This window comes from Doryrhamphus excisus, linkage group LG5 (assembly GCF_037039965.1).
Source record: "Doryrhamphus excisus strain RoL-2023G ecotype Guam linkage group LG5, RoL_Dexc_Guam_v1.1, whole genome shotgun sequence".
NCBI classification, from domain to species: Eukaryota; Metazoa; Chordata; class Actinopteri; order Syngnathiformes; family Syngnathidae; genus Doryrhamphus; species Doryrhamphus excisus.
In genome coordinates, this window is record NC_136361.1 from 24,658,535 (window position 1) to 24,681,122 (window position 22,588).

Consider the following 22,588-nt stretch of genomic DNA (forward strand, 5'->3'; position numbering starts at 1 on the left):
CCCCCAACTCTTGAGTACAGTAATAATGGATGGATGATCCTAAAAATGTATTTCCCCTCGCCCAGTACACCTTGACGCCGAGAACTCTCTGCTGTTGAGTAAATGATTGCTCTGCATGGAGAAACACCTTCCACAATGTAGACCCTCCTCCCTGCTGGTTGTGTCGTGATGAAGTGTTTGCTTGAGGACTTGCTGTTGGTCTTAATCAAAAACCACTTTCCAAACAACGCCATCACGCCGTGACCTTGCCGTGCGCCTCACAATATGGATGTCAACCGACTGAATGACGGCATCCACGTGCATAGCCAAGCATGCACGGCTCGTAAAGTAACATCGGGATCAACAACCACTTTCTTGGCCTTTCAAAAAAACCAATCCTCATCGCTCACCTCCAGCACGTATTCGCCGGGGGAGCCTGGTGTCGTATTTAAGGCACCCGCTGACACTCGGCAGCACGCCACTTCCACTCAGAGGTCACCTCTCTTTCTTGCTTGCTGTTCTAACAATGTACCTACTGTACTGTACTGTACTGTGCTGTACTGTCAGACGTTTGGAGACACGTCCTCATGCTATTGAACGTTAGAAGGTGTCCAGACGTTTGGCTGGTGGCGTGTAAAGCAACTGCACCAAAGTACCGTACGCACGCACGTACACGCGTGTCCATCAAAGTGTTTGATCTTCACCGCCTTCATTCAACCGCTGGAGCTTCGTGTCATCACGTTGTCTGACAAGCCTGGGGGGCGCTGCGCTTACCTTTTCATACACACTCACGCTGACAGAAATGGTGTCAAATAAATGAGAGGGATGAACGCTTGATGAAGAGAAAACAAAAAAGAAAAGGAAGAACAAGATGGGGAGAAATCATCCTTATTCTGCTTCTGCTTTCCTAGTCCATCAGGTCTACGCTATTGACATGTTTAAATCCATATTCAATGGTGACCCTGGTCATATAAAGCCACGGGGATCTATCAAAGGGTTTAAAAATACTGTAAGGGTCAAATAAGGCTAAGGCTCAAACGCTTTGTCTACTGTTGCTTTAAGAAAGCTGCTTTATAGGAAAGCTTCTGTGTGCGTTCTACCGGGAGTAAGGGCGTTAATATGAGCTAGCTAACTATGCATGTCATTGGGACCTGCCCATTTTGACCCTAAAGCCCTGACAATGAAAACTCCAAAAAATGCCAGCAGACTTGGCAGAACAAGCTACAGCGTTATTGTTATTATTGCAGCTGAAAATGATATTTATCTGGTGGTCTAACACGACTTGACTCGCCGCTCGCCTCAACGTCACTCACAGAGGGAAGAGGTTCAACTTGACGCTCATTTACTGTCAGCATCTTTTAGCAAGTCATGTGCTGGAAGACGCAGCCATCGCAATGAGCGCAAGTGTCGCTGTTTCCATGCTGCTGCTGACGGGAGCAGCACACGGTAAATCAATGCACCAATCAATCAATGCACCAATCAGTCAATGCACCAATCAATCAATGCACCAATCAGTCAATGCACCAATCAGTCAATGCACCAATCAGTCAATGCACCAATCAATCAATGCACCAATCAATCAATGCACCAATCAATCAATGCACGTTGCGATTATGTCGGCAAGTTATTGTAACTATGACGTGTTCTCATCTATCGGTGTACTTAATGCATGATCACAGAATGGATGTCAAATAATAGTTTTTTAGTCTTTAGGCTTTGTAGTCAACATCCTCTAGGTAGGTCCCAATGATGCACTGTTAGCTAGCTCATATTGACATATTCACAGTTGCAGCTTCATGCTGTTAGTATATTTTAATGTATTAAAATGCATTATTAGCATGCAGTGTCCTTGATATTGTAATAATGTAACTAATGTTTTACTGGAGCAGATGGAAAATCATTTTCCTGCAAATACAATAACTTTCTGGCAAGATCATTTCCCATCTGGCAGCACTGATCCGCACCCATTCACCTTTTACTTTTCACCTTTTATTTACCTTTCTGACGGCACCAAATCAGCCAGGATGGAAAACCAAGCTGCTCTTGTCAAATAAAAGAGAAAATCCCTGATGTGTCTGGCTGGTTTAAAATGGCTACGTCCATTCTTTCCCTCCACTGGCGCGACTTCAAACGAGTCGCTCCAACAAGTCTGGGCTCTTCTACATCAACACTCGGGGATGTGCAGCAGTGGGGGGGAAACAAAGAAATACAGCGAGTACAAGCACAGGCGAGGGACTGTATAAAAATTGCAGGCTACGATGGAAGACGCGACTAGAAAGCGTCTACAACTCGGCTCTTTGATGGCTCCGAGTCTTTCAAACTCCAAAGAGAAGCCATGGAGAAGGCGGAACAGGTGCTAACGTTTCATTTGTCATTTTTGACAGGACTTCAGACCACTTTTGATTTAAACGCAACATTTTCTTACCAGGACCAAACCACAGTTATGGCTGCCCCCAGAGGGACGCTTATGATCCAGCATACAGTGCATCCGGAAAGTATTCACAGCACTTCACTTTTTCTACATTTTGTCATGTTACAGCCTCATTCCCAATTGTATTAATTTAATCTCTTACCTCAAAATTCTACACAAAATACTCCATTATGACAATGTGAAAAAGTTTTTTTTTTTTACTTTTTTTGAATTTATTAGAAATAGAAAACAAAAAAATCACATTTACATAAGTATTCACAGCCTTTGCCATGAAGCTCAAAATTGAGCTCAGGTGCATCTTTTTTCCACTGATCATCCTTGAGATCTTTCTACAGCTTAATTGGAGTCCACCTGCAGTAAATTCAGTTGACTGGACATGATTTGGAAATATAATAACTGTCTATATAAGGTCCCACAGTTGACTGTGCATGTCAGAGCACAAACGCCAAGCATGAAGTCAACAGAACTGTCTGTAGACCTGCGAGACAGGATTGTCTTGAGGCACAAATCTGGGGAAGGATACAGAAACATTTCTGCTGCTTTGAAGGTCCCAATGAGCACAGTGGCCTCCATTATTCGACTAGCCAGGATAGAAGGAAAAATGAATGCAGCAATATTTTCATCCAGGATATCTCTATATATTGTTGCATTCATTTTTCCTTCTATCCTGACTAGTCTGCCAGTTCCTGCTGCTGAAAAACATCCCCACAGCATGATGTTGCCACCACCATGCTTCACTGTAGGGATGGTATTGGCCTGGTGATGAGCAGTGCCTGGTTTCCTCCAAACATGGCGCCTGGCATTCACACCAAAGAGTTCAATCTTTGTCTCATCAGACCAGAGAATTTGGTTTCTCATGGTCTGAGAGTCATTCAGGTGCTTTTTGGCAAATTCCAGACGGGCTGCCATGTTCCTTTTACTAAGGAGTGGCTTTCGTCTGGCCACTCTACCATACAGGCCTGATTGGTGGATTGCTGCAGGGATGGTTGTCCTTCTGAAAGGCTCTCCTCTCTCCACAGAGGAACGCTGGAGCTCTGACAGAGTGACTAAGGCCCTTCTTCCCCGATCGCTCAGTTTAGAAGGCCGGCCAGCTCTAGGAAGAGTCCTGGTGGTTCCAAACGTCTTCCATTTACGAATAATGGAGGCCACTGTGCTCATTGGGACCTTCAAAGCAGCAGAAATGTTTCTGTATCCTTCCCCAGATTTGTGCCTCAAGACAATCCTGTCTCGCAGGTCTACAGACAGTTCTGTTGACTTCATGCTTGGCGTTTGTGCTCTGACATGCACAGTCAACTGTGGGACCTTATATAGACAGTTATATTTCCAAATCATGTCCAATCAACTGAATTTACTGCAGGTGGACTCCAATTGAGCTGTAGAAAGATCTCAAGGATGATCAGTGGAAAAAAGATGCACCTGAGCTCAATTTTGAGCTTCATGGCAAAGGCTGTGAATACTTATGTAAAGGTGATTTTTTTGTTTTCTATTTTTAATAAATTCAAAAAAAGTAAAAAAAAAAACCTTCTTCACATTGTCATAATGGAGTATTTTGTGTAGAATTTTGAGGTAAGAGATGAATTTAATTCAGTTTGGAATGAGGCTGTAACATGACAAAATGTAGAAAAAGTGAAGCGCTGTGAATACTTTCCGGATGCACTGTATGCTGTATGAATGTAACCTCATGGTTATTATTCCACAATTCCCGTGCATCGTATGGTTGTGTTTTTACAAACACGTGGATGGACGGATAACTGGCATATTAATGAAATGAGATAATGAAATATTCATGAAATGATATTAATGAAATGAGAAGTGAACTGAGAAGGTGACAAGCAGACATTCAAGTGTTTATTTTGCAGAACCAAAATTCTTGGAATATCTTGTTGCACGATCGTGTTATTGACGCGCATTATTTCCAGGCTTTCCTGGGCCACACCCACTGATGTGGCGGGCCACACCCACTGATGCGGCGGGCCACACCCACTGATGCGGCGGGCCACACCCACTGATGCGGCGGGCCACACCCACTGATGCGGCGGGCCACACCCACTGATGCGGCGGGCCACACCCACTGATGTGGCGGTGTTGTACAGCATGTTAGTGATACTTTCGCTGCTAAGTCAAGGCCGGAAGGGGATTATTTAGTTGAAATCATTCCAAATCTTAGTCACATTTAATCATCTTTTCTGCCCAAATCAAACAACATACTGGCGTTCCGCAGGGTTTTGTTCTCTGGGCTCTATTATTCATAATCTTCTTACTTACACACCTGACTGACTTTTTCCTGTTGATCAATGACTCCCTGCTGTGTGGCTGACGACCTCTGACCAATATCCACAAATCCAAAAATCTGGTTCTCAAACACGAAGTCGGAATGGAACTCAAAGTGAAGAGTTTTGGTGATTTTCCCTTGCCATCAATCTTACGTCTATCTCCGGTGTTTGGTCTAAATGTACTTCTATCTGCTTTGTGAGGCAATTGACGCTACTTGGTTCTCTTGGTGACTGAGACCACTAAGCGGTTCCTCCCTGGTAGTTCTGGACTAATCCCTCCCTTTTGTCAGGTGAAATTTAGCATGGAGCTCCAGAGCTAGGGCGACATTAGTCCATTTCCAAGTGACTAACCTACCCTACCCTAACCCTAACCCTCTGACAATAATAGTGTCTTTGGCCCCAAGCTTGCCGGTGGTCTTTGGTGGTCCCATTCCGGTACTTTACAGGTCGACAAATGTATCAAAGAGGTTTAAGGCAAGAGCCCGTTGTAAGTTGTGATCAGGAGCAATTCCCCCGAGGACTGGACTAATTGTCGCGCTTCATGGACCATGCTTGCTGGTTGGTACGGCATCAAATACTTATGTCCCCTCAATCAAGTCAGAGTTAGAAAATAAAGTTTTATGCCTTTTATGTCATTTCCTCGGGAGGATACCGTTGCTAAGCATGACTAAGATGAAGAGCTTTCGCTTTATACTTTATCTGTTCATCTCTGGGGGAAAAACACCTCAGGCAAGTGGATCCACATCTGCTTTCTGTCGCTTTAGTCAGCATTGACTAACTCCTACACCTGCACACACGTGTAAACACACACACGCATGGACAACACACACACACACACACACACGCATGGACAACACACACACACGCATGGGCAACACACACACACATGGACAACACACACACATGCATGGACAACACACACACACACACACACGCATGGGCAACACACACACACACACACACACACGCATGGACAACACACACACACGCATGGGCAACACACACACACATGGACAACACACACACATGCATGGACAACACACACACACACACACACGCATGGACAACACACACACACACGCATGGACAACACACACACACATGGACAACACACACACACACATGGACAACACACACACGCATGGACAACACACACACACACACACACACGCATGGACAACACACACGTATGGACAACACGGGACTAACACGAGTTGACGTTAAAGTGAAAGAAAAGGCTACGTGATGAAGTGATTCTGATTATTGAAGTCAGTCAGGATGAAGAAGAAGAAGAAGAAGAAGAAGCCCCCGTTCTAAAGCATCTTGCCCCCCCCCGTTTGTATCGTTGCCCTGATCCTCGGTGGCGTCATGTCTCCATGTGTTGCGTGTAGATTAGCGCGGTGGCTTGTTCTGAGAGGCTGTTAATTGGCTGTTTGCAGCTAATAAATAGCCGTAATTATCCGGCCTGGTTAGATAAGGTGAGGACGTGATGGAGACGGGAATTCACCTGAGCCGGTTTTTCACTGGGAAAAGAATTCTTTTATCTGCTGATCATAGAAACAGTCCACAATACGGCATGCATGGCTACTTATGAATAGAAATATAAAAGGTTCTACATCATTTGTATTCATTGTGGGACATATTTCAGAAACCAATCCAACGGAACCCATCCGTGCATCCATGGAGGCTGGAACTTGATGGAAGTATTTTGATTGTATTCCTTGAACAAATCCTTCACGTCCACACACATTAACTGCAATAAACCATGATGATGATCACACGATGAAGGAAAGGATAAATGAACACTTCCTGTCACCTTTACCTTGACTCAACACTTGATTGTTGCCAAAGAAAAGCCGACGCCCACACGGACACCAGCTTGGTGTTTTGCTCCGAGTTGTTCCGTCAGTTCAATAGTGGATTTGACCTTCTTTATCAAAGTGCAGCTTCCTTGGCTCCATTGTGGCTTCTTTCACAGCTGCGGTCAATAAGATAAGCCGGCACTTGTGGCGTAACTGTTCGTTAGCAAAAGACCACAGACTCGGTCGCTGGAGATGCCCGATGGCTGACCGAGCCAGAAGACTTCAACTTTCCATGCCGTAAAGGCTGCTGCCAGGAACGTTGTGATTATTCCATAAAAACTGTAATAAAAAAATGCAAAGCAGCGTCACGACATGCAGCCCACCACCACAGCTTCAAAAACAGCCCACACTTTTGCCACTGTGTGGTTTGCCCCATGAGCGAGGGAGACGTTTGTTTTGATGACCTGGTAAGGTTGGTGTGGTGCAAGTTGGGGTGTAAACATCCAGCTAATTCAAAGCCAATAGACGACACTTGTTCAAGCAAATTGATTTTACGTGTCGTCGCGCCGCCAACGTAGCCTCGGCTTAGACAGAAATTGACTAAAGATTTTCCTGAAGTATCGTCAGACAAGTGGACCACCTATAAAGTTAGAATTAGTGTCGGGTTCACGCAGACGCAGCGCAGCAACAAAGCCAAGTCAATAAGCGATGCAAGATGTAAAATGCAGTTAACATGTAAACACGTGTCCGCTCACTGGAGGAGATAAGCCCCCCCCCCCCAGCCTGCTTCATGAGAAGCTGAAGTGGCTAACAAAGAAATGCAATGCGGTTTGCGTCTCCAAGGCCAAGTGAATTAATCGTGCAGATATTGGCTGAGTAATTTGGCCGTCTTGGCACGGCGTGTGCAACTCGGTGATAAAGTGAAACAGGGATTTGAACGCTGAACGAAAGGGGGTGAAAGCAGCTGCCAATCCGACAACATGCGCAACATCAGTGAGATGAATAACGACTGCAGCCGGATGGTTCATCGGTCCCTCGTGTTTTTGGGCTCGCATAAAGGCCGAGTCTGAATGAGCGAGGACTTCCTCTGATGGCGAGGCAGAAAGGAGCAACCAAAGTCAAACCTTTTCTGTCAATAGCTTGAGACAATGTGTCTGAATTTCCTTCTAGATTGTACTGATTTTGTTCAGGAGGGCTTCCATCTCTCTGGAGGTGGGCGGTCCTAAGCAATTAGGGGCAGAGAAATAATTAGGCAGACAATAAAGCCATACCCCTATTTGGGGTTGTCGTGTCCCACAGTAGATTAGGGCGTATGGGACCACGGGCATGAAGGTGAATGGCTGTTTGTGGCCGCCTCTCTCCCGAAGTTAGCCGGGATAGGCAAAGCATACCCCCCCCCCCGTGATCGGAATGAGGAAAAGGGGCAGAGAATGAAAACGTTGAGCCACGCTGGTTTAGACCTCGTTACGCATGACAACACAATGAAGCCACGAAGTGGAGCCACACAGATTAGGAAGACGCAACATTTGGTTCCACATGAAGTCAAGGCCCCCGTGCCCACGTGGGAACATTAGCCGGGCCACGGATGCGGATGTGTTTCATAAATCCCTCCTGTAACGTTGACAGATTGGGAGCGAGTATCCAAGCGGATGGAAGTGTGCTGTGCAACAGCAGAAGAAGAGACAAGCACGTCTTTGCCGAGCAAGGCAGCCATGTGGGCGGAACATCACGGCACACAAACACACGTGCGTTCGCAAGACGTCTGGTTGCATCTGCGTCGGCTTTGATCAAACAGGAAGTGGGACGGTGCCGTGTAGAGGACGTTATTACAGGAACAGAAGTACAAGAAGTAAAGCCAAAGAAGAATGTCTCACTTTTACAAGCCATTCATTGGACCGGGCCTGGACCCTAAAATGTCCCCTGATGGTCCCCAAGCGGCACGTTTCCATTAAGGAGCACCAAAGTCGTCCCAAATCCAGAGAGGAATTGAGAGTAAAGGGAATGGCGGCTGTTTAGTTGGCTGACACTAACGAGGTGAACGCTAAGGAGAAAAATACCAATAATTGATAACAATAACAGCAAGATATTTAAAGCAGCAAATGGAATGGCAGGGAAACTAATCACTTTTGTGTTGTCTCCTCAAATAGGAAATTAATTAGCAGCAAAAGAGAAATGTCAACTTTGACAAAGACGCAGGTTGACTTCCCACGACAGAAAGCGGCAGCTTGAAAACATCCCTCATCCCTCAAATAAACGTCGTTAGGACCCCCAAAGGAGGCAAAATCACAACGCTAATTGTTGGAAATATGAAGAGAGATGTGGGGGGGGGGGGGTCTTGTTGGACTAATTAACATCTCGCTTCTTTCCTAGCGCTGACAAACCATAATTACGTCAGCGTTGGCGAGGCCAAGATGGATGTCATCAAACCTGAACCTTTTCTGTTTTGGGCTTTTCTTATCGGGCACATATTTAACCGCCTCTGCCTCTGGTCTTTCATCAGGAACCTGCATTGTTTCCCTGGTGTTCCCCCTCTCCCTCTTTCGTGTCCCCGGGGGGGCTGAGCAGGTGCAACGGTCCATGTTGACAGCTTGTCCCTTTTTCCTGCTGCAGGGGAAACTGTCACTCTCGTCATTCAGGCCTTTGCAGCGCACGGAGAATGCAAGTGGGCGGGGGCGGGCGGGCGTTCCCGGGAGATGATGACGGGAGCAGGGGGCGTCATAAGCTCTGCGGAACCGGTCCCCCCACTTTGACCCGGCAGGGCCAAGCCTTCAGGGACGCGAAGGTAAAGATGCAGAGGTGCCGGTCTGCGTGTGGCGTGTTTACATGTAGCGTAACAAACACGCCTACGCTATTCTCCCGGCTTGGCGAGAACGTTTTGTCAGGAGTCTGGACAAACAAAAGCTTGACAACCTCAAATGTTCCCTTGATGAAGTCAGGAAAAAAAACACTAAAAAGGATCGTAGCACGGAAAACATCCATCTCTGTTTTCCCATAACAATGCTACCACTTCCTGGTTAGCTTACAATATAATAATAATAATAATAACTCATTCACATTGTGTAGTGCGTAAGAGAGAGTGCGCAGTGTAGTGCGTGTCTGCGTGTGTAGTGTGTGTGTGTGTGTAGTGTATGGTGTGTGTGTAGCGTGTAAGAGAGCGCGTAGCGTAGTGAAGCGCGCGTCCGCGTGCGGGGCACCGGCCCCAGACGAAGCACCCTGCCAGACCCCGCCCAGTGGTCTTCCCGTGCTGATGGATGGCCGTGGTGGGCACCATCTGGCTACAGGATCCTTCACATTAATCACGACAAACACACACGGTGGCACGCACGCTCACAGTGTGACTCTTAAAACACACGCCGGGGGGCGTGGGGTGGTGGGGGGGGACGCTTCATGTACATAAAAGCGTATATATAGGCTGAGGGTGGCATTCAGATGTAGAAGCCGTTAGCAAGTCAATGGCAGGATGACAGAGGGGCCAATAAAGGAAGAATGAAGCTAATATTTCCTGAATCCCATCGAGTGTCAATATCAATACCAGTCAGTCTATGGAAAGACCACATTTGCCTCTGTTGTGATTTCACGTTCGCCGTGGAAGGTGAAGACAATCCTGGTAATAAAACAACAATTAGTTCATTAAACACGGCTTCATTTGGTTGCTAGCCTGGAGCTTAGAGGCACTAAAGCCCCACAAACGCACCTCAGTCTTTATTCATGACCTTTTCCTGCCTTGCTGAACGCATATTAGCCGAAATGGCCGTGAACACACCAATTTATCCCGAGCCTTCGTGACCCGTGCGGACACAATATCCTCATGTAACCTATAAGCCCGGTTTCATGCTACATGACGGATGTTATCAGACTTCATTTATTTCTATCTAACGGCTATGCAGCTTAACAAAAGCCCATTGGCCCCAACGGGGCACCAGCCAATGGACATCTTCGAGGGTCTGGTAGGACTCATGCTTGACCTTAGATCTTTGACCAAGGAATCCTATCTCTGGAAATGGAATAGGAGCATTCCCACATTCTTTTTACAAGTGAAAAACATTTGTGGTCTTTTACCTTTGTTTTGTGTATGGAGTACATGGAGTACACACTACCTGTAGGAAATGTTGTGATACTTTATTGTGAGCCTGGTAACTGTCTGCCGAGCTTGGATATACAGTATAAAAAGTATAAATATCATCCATTCCTTCATTTTGCAGAACATCCAAATATAGTTCATGAATGCAACTGGCTGCTGCCAAGAAACTAACAAAAAGACACTGGCTTTTCCTCTCTATGGAAGGACAGCAGTGACAACACTCACCAGCTCAGGCGGGGCTCCACACCTTCAGTGTGAGAAGCCAACTGCGATGATTCCGCATATGACATTCCCATGTCCCATTAGCAAGCCACGACTGGCTGAGGGTGCATGGTGTATAATAAATACATCCACTATATCCACTACATCCACAATACTATCCACAGTATCATACGTGTATTGGAGACATGCTGACAACAGAAAGTGGCACACATGGTCCCACTCACAAGGTGGGCTGCTTGAGAGGAGCTCAGAGAAGATGCTTGGATGCTTGCTGCATCTTCAGCAGGCAATGTGCTAACTCAGCCATTTTCACTATTGGTAGAATACAGAAAATGCACGTATGAAACTAATATTACTATTTTATTGAGATTTATTATAAATGATTATATACATCCTATTGATATTGGTCTCATTAGCACCCATACTACTTTATTTCCTGGCTTTTAAACGTCACATGTTTATCATGTTTATCATATTATCAATGTTTATCAATGTCAAATGTTCATCAGAGAACAAACTCCTCCCATTTCCATTATTGCTGCCAAAGGGCGTCAGTGAAAGCCAATGAATCTTGGAAAGAAATGAGCAACATGCTCACCTTCTTCACTCGATGATGTTTGTTTCTTGTACGCTAAACTGTATGTACCGTTTCACTTCAATTCATGTCACTACAGTATGCAGTACTATATTGTAGAGTTCAATGGTGGAGCACCCAGCAGAAAGGCTAAGAATCATTTGCAGTCAAGGAGACCAGGTTTTTAGGGGTCCTGTTGCAATCAGGAACACTTAAGGCTCTCCTATCCACGGTATTGCTACAAGAGATGTCCTCAAGAAAACACCAGACCGGTGACTGACGCATCAAAAGTCAAGTGAAGGCTTCTTCTGAGGCCCATCAGGGAAGACGTGAAGATGTTGAAGATGAAGAAGAGAACATCTAAAGAGCTGAGAGAATGGTGCAAATGAAGAGCATTCTTACCTTGTGGTCGTAGGGGTTGTAGGAGTGAAAGAGCTGAGACAGTTCTTTCGTTCGTTGTTTCTTCTGTGAGAACAAAAAGACAAACATGGAACAACATGTCAGGAAAACCTCTACATACATACATCACTACACGCTGAGTATGCCACTCAAACACTGGTGGGGAACGGATAACGTACCATGGCGTGCGGTGCGTTTCCTGCCCAGTGGGGGCGTATGCGAGCCAATAGTGTGTTCCAATGGTACAATTATGTATCAAATACAAAATGTATACATTTTTGTGCTGAAGTTCCATCCTTAACATTTGGGATTGCATAAAGTGTGCAAAGATGCACGTGACCGAAACGTGACTGTTTGATACGTGGTGGTTGTTAATGCAATCAGTGACACGAAGCTGACGCACGTTACACGGAGGCCTAATTAGCTCACTGATTAGCTGACGTCTGGCTGTGGGGAAGAAGGGATGTATGTACAGTATATGCCGCCATCGCCAAAGGGGACTTAGCAACCACAATCACTTTTTCTCCAGCTCTATTCTCATCGCCGCTGATGACCTACGGGTCCTCAGTTTGGTACATCGGGATCAGGCAACCTACGGTCACGCTGCCTCCACACGCCATCATTACAGTTTCAGCTTCAAGACAGACGCACCCTGCAGGAGGGAGAGAGGATGAAGAGCTGTACGTGTAGCCCGGCAGACCAATGTAGCATCTGGGCACCGATTCCCAATCCTGTGCCAGCATCCTGATCATGGCAACTGGTTGGAACTTCACCCTCCATGGTTTGTTCGTGGGGTCGCCACCGGGAGCAAAGCCACGCTTGGGGAGAAGACAAAAACCGAAACACCAGCAAACTGTCGCTGCGATTGGTCCGTCAGCAAGACCGTTCTTACAGGTCCCGTGTCCGTGAAGGGCCATCACCGGGTCCAGGTGCCCACCGAGGTCCGCCATTTGGTGAAAGCGGTTCTAGAAGGAACCGACTGCTGCCAAGTCCTCGGTTCCTGTCTTCACACATAACTTCTTCCCAATGGCCGCTCTCTAGCTCCGTCACCCAAGGCTCTTTTAGACCATCCGATCCGATAATTACGTCCCATGTTCATCTAGCTCTCGCTTTCTTAGCCTTCACCTGGATCCCGATAGCACCCTCAGTCTAGCGGCTCTCCAGAGGCTCAAAACCGGTCTCTCTCAATCTTTTATTTGCCTCTCCGCATATCCCCCCCCCCGTAGGCCTCACTTCTGCCCTATTCTATTCCCTTCTAGTCCTCCCCCAGGACAGAGAACTCATACTTATTCACTCTTCACCCTCTCCCCCAACCTTCCCCTTTCCTGGGTTTCTTCACTCCATCCGCCTGGAGCACCTTAGGTGAGAGCAATCCTCTCATCATCTCTCCTCACAAGCATTCTGCCTGCTCGTGCCCCCCCCCCCCCCCTTCATCCCACCAGTGTGACTGCCAAAGCCAACAGAGATGTAACCGCAGGTTAGGATTTCTCAATCCCCTTTAAGGTTCTACATCGACTCACACATGGGTTTGCACCGTGGACTTCAAACTGACAGACAATACGGAATAAAACCCAGCATGACCGCCTGGGAACGTGCAGGAGACTCCTTCTTAATAACGTGACCTTTGCCATCACCAAATGGAAGTTGGAGAAGAGCCTCTCAAAGTAATGTAAATCTGTCACGGGCAGATTTCAGCATGACACATGTTCAATGAACCTTGTCCATCCATGGGACACGTGATGGCCTGGGTTGATTGGGACCACATTTGGTGGAAATGTTCAAGTTCATCTATTTCTTTCACTCTTGAATTCTCTCAAAGTGATGGATTCACGTGCACATTCGACATTCTTTTCACGAGTAACAATTCCCATGTTAGCAACTCAAGCCGTGCAAGTGGCGTGCTTGCTTCACTGTCGTCCGTACGCCAGACAACTCGATGGATGCTCCCGACGTGGCGTCAGTGACAACACAGCAATGCAAAGCCCGGGTGGGTTTTTGTGGATTTGCTATCAACGTGATGGACAACAGTAGCTGTCACCGTGACATCCATCTGGTGGTTGCCTCGGAGACAGATGCCGTGACTAACAGGAAGTGACATGACACGGATGTCTACTCATACGCACAATGCAGACACGAACAGCACCTCCAAACATCCTCATTCCGCAAATAACACGGCACACGCGTGTGTGAAGACATCAATGACACTTTTGGTGCAGATCTCACACGATTGCCAATGATGGTCCCCATGATGCGTTGGATCTCATCACGGAGAACCAACGTCTGCCAAGGCTAATCATAAGTACCGTAAGTCACTCGAGAAACCAGAGACCAGGTGGCAAAACCTCGTCAACATCACAATGTTGTGTGGATCCAACAAAAGCCCAAACAGATATATATATATATATCTCGTAACTTCTACACTAGTCAGAGATACTGTATAAAGTTGTAGTCGAAAGCCTCATGATGATTTGCAATGTTTAGGTACTTGCAGTAGTAAACCACCAAGACCAAATCAATGACACTTCCAACATTAGTCACATTTGTTTTGGTTCCGGATTCAAAGTGTGTCCATGGAGACGTTGATCTATTAGTGGCGTGCTGTGATTGCTGATGCATAGAAGGTCGGTGATGAAGGTGTACGAGCATGTTAGCACATCCAAGTTTGTAAACCAGGGAGATTCCAGGTAATACACGGATTCCAGGATACTTGTGGGCAGCAAAAACTCACGAGGAAAGAAAACACAATATGTTCATCTTCACCGACTCATTCATCACGTGCAGGCTCCACCTGGCCCCAGACAGCAACCGAAGCATCACCCCCCCCCGATGCCTGTTGCCTCTGGTCAGCCACCATCACCTCCCATGATGCTGGACGTGTTGGAGGAGAGGCTTGCACTGGGACCGGCCTGCATGTGTTTTCATGTCCGTGCTGGTGTAGATGAATGGTGGCCGCGCTCGGAAATGGAGCTACCGCTAGCCGGCCAGCTGCTTTACTTTGACGGCAGCTGCATGGATGCCTCATGGGTAATGGAGTCCTTAACCAATTACGGTCAGGGGAAATTAAATACACGCGGCCCCACCGGAGCAACTCATCTCTTTCACCATCACCCCCCCCCCACCCCCAATCCTCGCTCGCTTCAGCAGCTGCTCACTCAAAACTCTTTCTTGCATTCAAACCGACCCCCCACCCCCCACAGACTCAATTGAGCAAGTCCATTTATCAAGGCTAAGTTCTGCTCACCTGGGGATGATTATGGAGATCCAAGCTAACAGCATCACTTCCTTATATTCTCTCCCTCCATCCCAGTGGTCTTATTTTCCCTCCATCTGCTTGGGCTCGGCCCTCAGTGCGTCTCTCTCTCATATATCACCGAGTACAATAGGCCATCATTTACACAACCACAAAGCACCTGGACCTCCTCACGGCTGGACCGTCTCCAGGTCTCCTAATTAGCGGCCTGGCTTGGACCGCCGTCCTAATTGATCAGCCTGTGGCCGACGCCTGGTGGATCACCGGCAGCCTTCTTACGTGCTGCTGATGTTTAACCAAACGGTGCATGGACGACATTAGGAGCTCTTTTGGCTTCTTTTTGCAGTGCAAACATGCGGCGTGCTGAGCCAACAATGCAACCTTACAGAAATGGGAAGGGCCCGGATCAAGTTAATCTCTCCTTCTTTCAAGTTGTTTTCTGACATCTTAACCAAGAAATAATATAACTGTCTAAATAAGGAATCCAATAATTCATAAGTGACAGTGCAGGTCGGATGGACAGCATACGTGTATCAACGTTACCACGCCCACAATCTGGACACGCCCATGTCGTCTTTATGCTGCTCATGTCTTCATCTCGCCATCATTTGGTATTTTAAAAGCACAGTGCCGGACGTCACCCGGCCCAGACGTCGCTGTGTGTGCGCGTGCACGTGCACGTGCGTGTACGTGTAGGTGCCTGCTGCCTGATGATGTAACAGCTTGGCCCAGTGATCTGATACATGGGGACGGGGGGGTCAACATCAGGCAACAGCCTCATGGACGTCAACAAGAAAGAATGTAAATATGAAACGTCACACACAGTTTAGTTAGCCTTCAGTGAGATTTAACGCAGTAACTACTAGAAATACTACACATTACTGCAATTTTGGATTTGACATTTTAGATCAGAGGTGAGTTGTATTTGTAATTTGTAATTTGTAATTGACACGTTCACACGCCCAAAGGAGTAGCAAGAAGCAACGCTGCTTTCAAGTTTCATGTCAGAAGTGTGTTTGATGGGAGCTCGGCGTGTTTTCCACATGTTCAAGCGCTCCACCCAAGGAGGAAGTGGAAGCGCAAGGAGGAGCGTAGCGTGCAGGCGGTCTCACATACTGTATATACTGTATATATATATATATATATATATATATATATATATATAGATAGACACCGACATGGAGATGTATATAAGCGGCGAGGGACGACGCTACAGAAGAAATGCATATGAATTATTCAGAAGAAATGCATATGAATTATGAGTGCATTGAATGATCAGTGATTCGGCCATGACGAGTTTGTGGCAGGAAACGTATTGAAGTAAAGTCGGGGAAGATGTTTCCAACATCTCTTGTAAACAGTTTCTCCAAGCTCCTGCATTTTTCCACGTCTAACTTTCAAAGCGGTGCTTGTGGAAGGACGCTTGGAGAGATGCCGGCTTACATTCCACCCTGACAATAGCAGTCGGATGAGACGGATGGGAGAGGAAGAAAAGCGAGCGGGAAGAATGAGAATAAGATAAGAAGCGCAGCAGCTGTGCGGTTGCCTTGGGATTGATCCCTCTAAGACGCACTCAGCTTCTCCGCGGAGAATCAAGTGCAGGGGGGACAAAGGGAATGACTTATGAAGACGCAGCACATGAAAGAGACGTGTCAACACTTTGATGGTAAAGAGTGAGAGGGCGTAGACGCCAGGAACATCTGAACGGAACACGGAAGGGGCTGAGCAAGAGGTCACGCTGGAGGAGAAAGGTCAAAGAAAAGAAGAACTCCGGCGGGCGCTCGTGGTTAAGGTTCCCGTGAAACCTGATCAATTATGCGGCCCGCTGAGGTTACTCCAAGCAGGGGTAGACATGCTGCTCACCACCGAGTCCTGCATAAAAGCTGCTTCCAGATGATCCCAAATGAAGTGCCAAGGCCCTGAGGTAATGCATCTTTAGCGAGTCTCCGAGGAGGGGAGGAGAGGAGGAGAGGAGGAGAGGCCGGGATCTTAAGAAGCAACGAGCTGGTGCTGAACTCAAAGACGATATCTTTCCAAACGCACTGATTGACCTCCAACTCTTCTTTGTGGCAGAAACCATGGGCATTTACAAGAGCCGCAAGCAGGTTTTTGGAGACCTGCTGGACTGACAGATGTCTCCTCCTGTCACCTCCAGTCAGAAGATCCGCTAATCCCAAATAAATCCCATGCAGGTAGTTTCTACGTGGAGGTCCCAAGCAGGCTTTAACGCGTACAGTAAGGCATCCGCACATGAAGACTTTCAAATAACAACTACGTACAGTAAGAGTGCAGTTTGTCTTTTGATAGCTTTCGGGATTAGCAACATTTGAAGCTGCATGGAAGTTGCAGCAGCGCGACAGAACTGGAGCGGGATTTTGGGATTTTCACATGACAAGAGGCAGGCGTGTGTTTCCTCTTAACCCACATGCAAATTCAAGTGTGTAATTCCGATATCTTTCCGTGCACACGTGCGGGAACGTCTTACCTGAAATAAGCACACATCACTCCTCGCCCTGCAAACTTCCATACTCGGATTCAAAGGGACTTTGTCATTGGCTGAGATCGGAGCTGTTGTCAGCCTCGTGATGTGCTCTATCTATTATGTATCAATATCTATCTATTATTGGATACCGACCAGATGATCAATCTTCTACCCTTTTATTGCTATTTACAATAGGGCCAGTTGACAACAGCCTATTAATTAGTCATATTTCATCTTCCTCTTCCTCAGCCTGTTGTATTTGACTAATACTTCAATTTGTCTGATGATCTTAAACATTTCAGTGTAAAAACGTGCAAGAAAATAAGAATTCACCTCTGCATAATAGAAGGTAAAATGAGACGCGAGGTGAACACAACATCGGGAAGCCAGCAGTGATAAGAACCAAATAACCGTCTTCCAGTGTCTTCCGGTGTCTTCCGGTGTGCACTTACCACATGAGCTGGCACTTGTTCCATCTTGGCCGCCGGTGTCCCTGGTCTGGGGTAGAACTGATTGATGAAGAGACTGGGGAATCGATAACATTTCACCAGGTCTGTCGTTTCTCGGAAGTCTTCCTCCGTCTCGCCAGGGAAACCGCAGATGATATCTGTGGCAATTGTTACACCTGGGACCCTGAGACGGGGACAAAGACAAGAAGAGTGTTTGACGACGCCCACTTTAGCACCACCTTTCAATCAACGACTGACGAACACGAGGAAGGCTGACCAAGACCAGGCTGCTGTTGGATGCACGGCAACACCGGATTTCAGAAGAACCATCGTCTGACCCAAATGAGCCACTCTACCACTGCCATGCACATGGCCTTACAGATTATACATATGGGCGTTACAGATTATACATATGGGCGTTACAGATTATACATATGGGCGTTACAGATTATACATATGGGCGTTACAGATTATACATATGGGCGTTACAGATTATACATATGGGCGTTACAGATTATACATATGGCCGTTACAGATTATACATATGGGCGTTACAGATTATACATATGGGCGTTACAGATTATACATATGGGCGTTACAGATTATACATATGGGTGTTACAGATTATACATATGGGCGTTACAGATTATACATATGGGCGTTACAGATTATACATATGGGCGTTACAGATTATACATATGGCCGTTACAGATTATACATAGGGGCGTTATATCTATCATACAGATTATACATATGGCCGTTACAGATTATACATAGGGGCGTTACAGATTATACATATGGGCGTTACAGATTATACATATGGGCGTTACAGATTATACATATGGGCGTTACAGATTATACATATGGGCGTTACAGATTATACATAGGGGCGTTACAGATTATACATATGGGCGTTACAGATTATACATATGGGCGTTACAGATTATACATAGGGGCGTTACAGATTATACATAGGGGCGTTATATCTATCATACAGATTATACATATGGGGGTTATATCCATCATCATACAGATTATACATATGGACATTACAGATTATTATCTGAATCTTAATCCATTCATCAAACCAAGATACTGCTTGGAAGAGACCCAACCTAAAGTGGAATAGCAATTTTGAGGCAGGAAAGAGCGTTTCTATTTCTGTCTGGCTCCATCAGCAATAAACTGTACCAAGAGTTCAACAAATAACCGGAGCAGAATTAGAGAACTAATTAGGGACATCTCCACATCTCCACAGCACTCAAGCACATTAGGATGCGGAAAGAAAAAAATAAAAGTGAGGTTTGTGATCTTCCCACATGAGTAGCAACTTGTTTGTTGGGGTTCCTCCACCTAAAAAGGTATTTACTTGCAGGCAGACACTGAACAGTATCTCCATTACACAATGATTGCAATATTCTGAATAAAAACAAGTCCAACCAGGGATTAGAGCAGCGCCATATTCCATACTATAAGCTCGGCCATGACGCGGCAACGTAGCGTATTCAATATGTTAAGGAATGGAAGAAAGGAAGTGATTCGGTCTGTGATGTTTTTCACTCGTGCTAACACAAGAAAGGCTGGCAGCTAGAGAAAGACATTACGAGTAGAGAAAGATATTACGTCTAGAGAAAGACATTACGAGTAGAAAAGAAAATGTATCAGCAATCGACAGCATGATGCATCTTTAATTAGATGAACTTCCTGCATCTGCAACCTGCTGATAACCTCTGACCTATCGATAGTCTCCAATCGGCTGATGGTCATTAATATTAATCACTGCCCTGTGGGGACAAACATCCTTGACTCGGCTGATTTCACTGATAACTACTACATGAAAAAAGATTTATATGGCTCAACATATCACAGTGGAACCCTCCAAATCACCATTCAGCATTCACAGGCCGGAAAATGTTCTTGCAATGTGGGAGGAAAAAGCAGGAAAACTCATGCATGAGAGACCATGCACGCACGGATGGAGAGACCATGCATGCATGGATGGAGAGACCTTGCACGGATGGAGAGACCTTGCACGGATGGAGAGACCATGCATGGATGGAGAGACCTTGCACGGATGGAGAGACCTTGCACGGATGGAGAGACCTTGCACGGATGGAGAGACCTTGCACGGATGGAGAGACCATGCATGGATGGAGAGACCTTGCACGGATGGAGAGACCATGCATGGATGGAGAGACCTTGCACGGATGGAGAGACCATGCATGGATGGAGAGACCATGCATGGATGGAGAGACCTTGCACGGATGGAGAGACCATGCATGGATGGAGAGACCTTGCACAGACGGAGAGACCATAGAAAATGTACAGAGAGTTGACCAAACAGCCAATTTCCAATCTTTTTTTCCAATATTCTCTGCTGGTCCCAGAAGCTGCTGTTTCTTCCATTTCTATTCTATTATTAATTCTATTATTATTAATATTATTATTCTATTCTTTATGTTTTCCATTTGAATTGCTCCAGAAGCTCGGGGTAGTTAACGCTAATTGCCATAAAACATCTGCAGGAATCAAAATGTGCGTACACAGTAAAGACAGTAGAGCATCCGGGGGGAATAAAGGAGTTCATTGTAAAAATGATCCTGGGACGTTGCCAATTATGCTTGGTAAAGATTGCAGCCCCCCCCCCCCCCCCCAATAATAACACTAATCATGTGGCTTGTATCAGTCACATTTAAATAACATGTGAAGCTCATGGGACACAACTACATAAATCTTTCCAAAAAGTAAGCATACATGAATAAATCATAAATGTTATGATATATACATATAATAATAATAAATCATAAATGTGTTATTGCTATGTAATGGTCTTGTCACTCGAGTGTACGAGCATGTTCCTATTCAGTGGGAGGGAGGTAAATAAAGTTAGCAAAGTGAATCTTCAAGGCGCTTCTTTAATTTGTCATATGTATCCTTTGGTGGTGGGGGGGGGGGGGGGTTGACAGCCAGTGATTTTTATTTGATAGGATTTTTTTTTACTTGGAACAGTCATAACAGAGCTGGACAAAAAAGTAGCAAAGCAGCACATGGAGACAAAACACTGCAAAGATATATGCTGATTGACTTTGGTGGATTAGGTGGCGTTGGAGGCTGCAAGTAAAACACACACACACACACACACACACACACACACACAGCCATTTTGACACCCCCGTCTCAGCGAGATCTAAGGGTGCTGGAGGTGTGATGTGGGATCCTAATGAACGATGCCTGATACGCTCCTTGTTAAAATCAGACAGAAAAGAACATATCTCGTTATTGTTCACCTTTCAAAACATGTAGAAGAAAATGGGAGGGGGGAGGGGGGGTGAGGACACAAGCCATATGAGCCTGCAGCTTCAACTTGCTTTCAATTAAGTCAACACGGTTATTTTTAAAAATGCAAAGCAGGAAAAAGAACTTGGAACAAGAAAAACTTAGTCAAGTCATTAGAATGGTGGATGACTTGCATCACCTCTTGAAGATGCTGGGCCAACAGGTACATTTAACACTGCAATGTCACCCATGCAGATGCCGATGGACAATAAGATTCCCAGAAGATTCCCATGGCAAACAGAGTGATCCGAAAAGCTGGACTGCAGAGACCAACATCTGGAGGAACGGAGAGAGGAGCGGAGAGAGGAACGGCGAGAGGAACGGCGAGAGGAACGGAGAGAGGAGCGGAGAGAACCCCCCCCTACCCCCCCAGGTGGGATACAATGATAGTCCAAGATAAACTGAAGACGGATGGAGCATGTCTTCACAATAAGCCCCCAAATCAGGAGGCATATTTGTGTGGTTAAGCAGATATGAAATATTGTGCTGGCATGTACAGTAGAATATGTTGATAGGAGATGAAAACCTTAATCACACAGCCCCCCCCCCCCATCTGCCTCAATAGGCTGAATTAAGCCTGATGGAAACATCCCATTGTCTTGTGCTCGTTTATTATGAGGTCTTTGTTTGCCGAGGCCCTTATGTGTGGATTCCTTCCATTGACTCAGTCCTCCTCTTCATCATATATTCAAAGTGGCGCGTGTGGATGCTAGCATGTTTACCCAGCAGATGTCTGTGAGCGGGCGCCCCGGGATGAGATAAAGATGGGACCGCCGGGAGAAAAGAAGGTGAATAAAAAATGAAAAGTAAGGGCGCCAGGCAGGTACGGCAAAGAAGGAGAGCGGAAGAAACAATCTGGGAAGGTAAATATTTACCTAGCGATGCCCCCACCTGTGCTGCCCCCAGTGGTTTACCTAGCGATGCCCCCACCTGTGCTGCCCCCAGTGGTTTACCTAGCGATGCCCCCACCTGCTGCTCTCCGTGGTTGGGACTGAAACGGTAAAGCGGGGCTACGTAACGCAGGAGGCGGACCGTTGCTGTGCAGACCAATACCAAGTAGGCCAGTAGGTCTCTGATCTACGTACAGACATCACTAGCCGATAAACGAGTACCTGTACATATTTAGTATTTTCATTGGAATGGCAACATTTGATTTGGGCGAGCCGAACATCTTGCATATTGTTCAAACTAAACTTGCTATCATCTCGACGACAGAAGTCGTGCAAGATGAACGTTCCCTTTGGAGAAATGGAAGCGCCGTCAATCAGCAGTCGTCTTTCCACATCAGCGGCAGACTTTAAAGGTCATTT

General features: G+C 46.3%; 1 protein-coding gene across 3 annotated transcripts in view; it reads right to left on the bottom strand.

Annotated features, from left to right (window-relative positions):
• cdkal1 (CDK5 regulatory subunit associated protein 1-like 1) overlaps positions 1-22,588 on the bottom strand; it is a 140,131-nt gene that overhangs the window by 24,755 nt on the left and 92,788 nt on the right. For 2 of the 3 annotated variants that reach the window (XM_058052923.2, XM_058052924.2), the window contains exons 11-12: positions 17,946-18,126; positions 11,765-11,827 (exon numbers count right to left, since the gene is read on the bottom strand). In XM_058052923.2, the coding sequence (XP_057908906.2) occupies positions 11,765-11,827; positions 17,946-18,126 (244 nt within the window). The remainder of the gene's footprint in view (positions 1-11,764; positions 11,828-17,945; positions 18,127-22,588) is intronic. The other variant, XM_078790949.1, reaches the window with a different exon arrangement.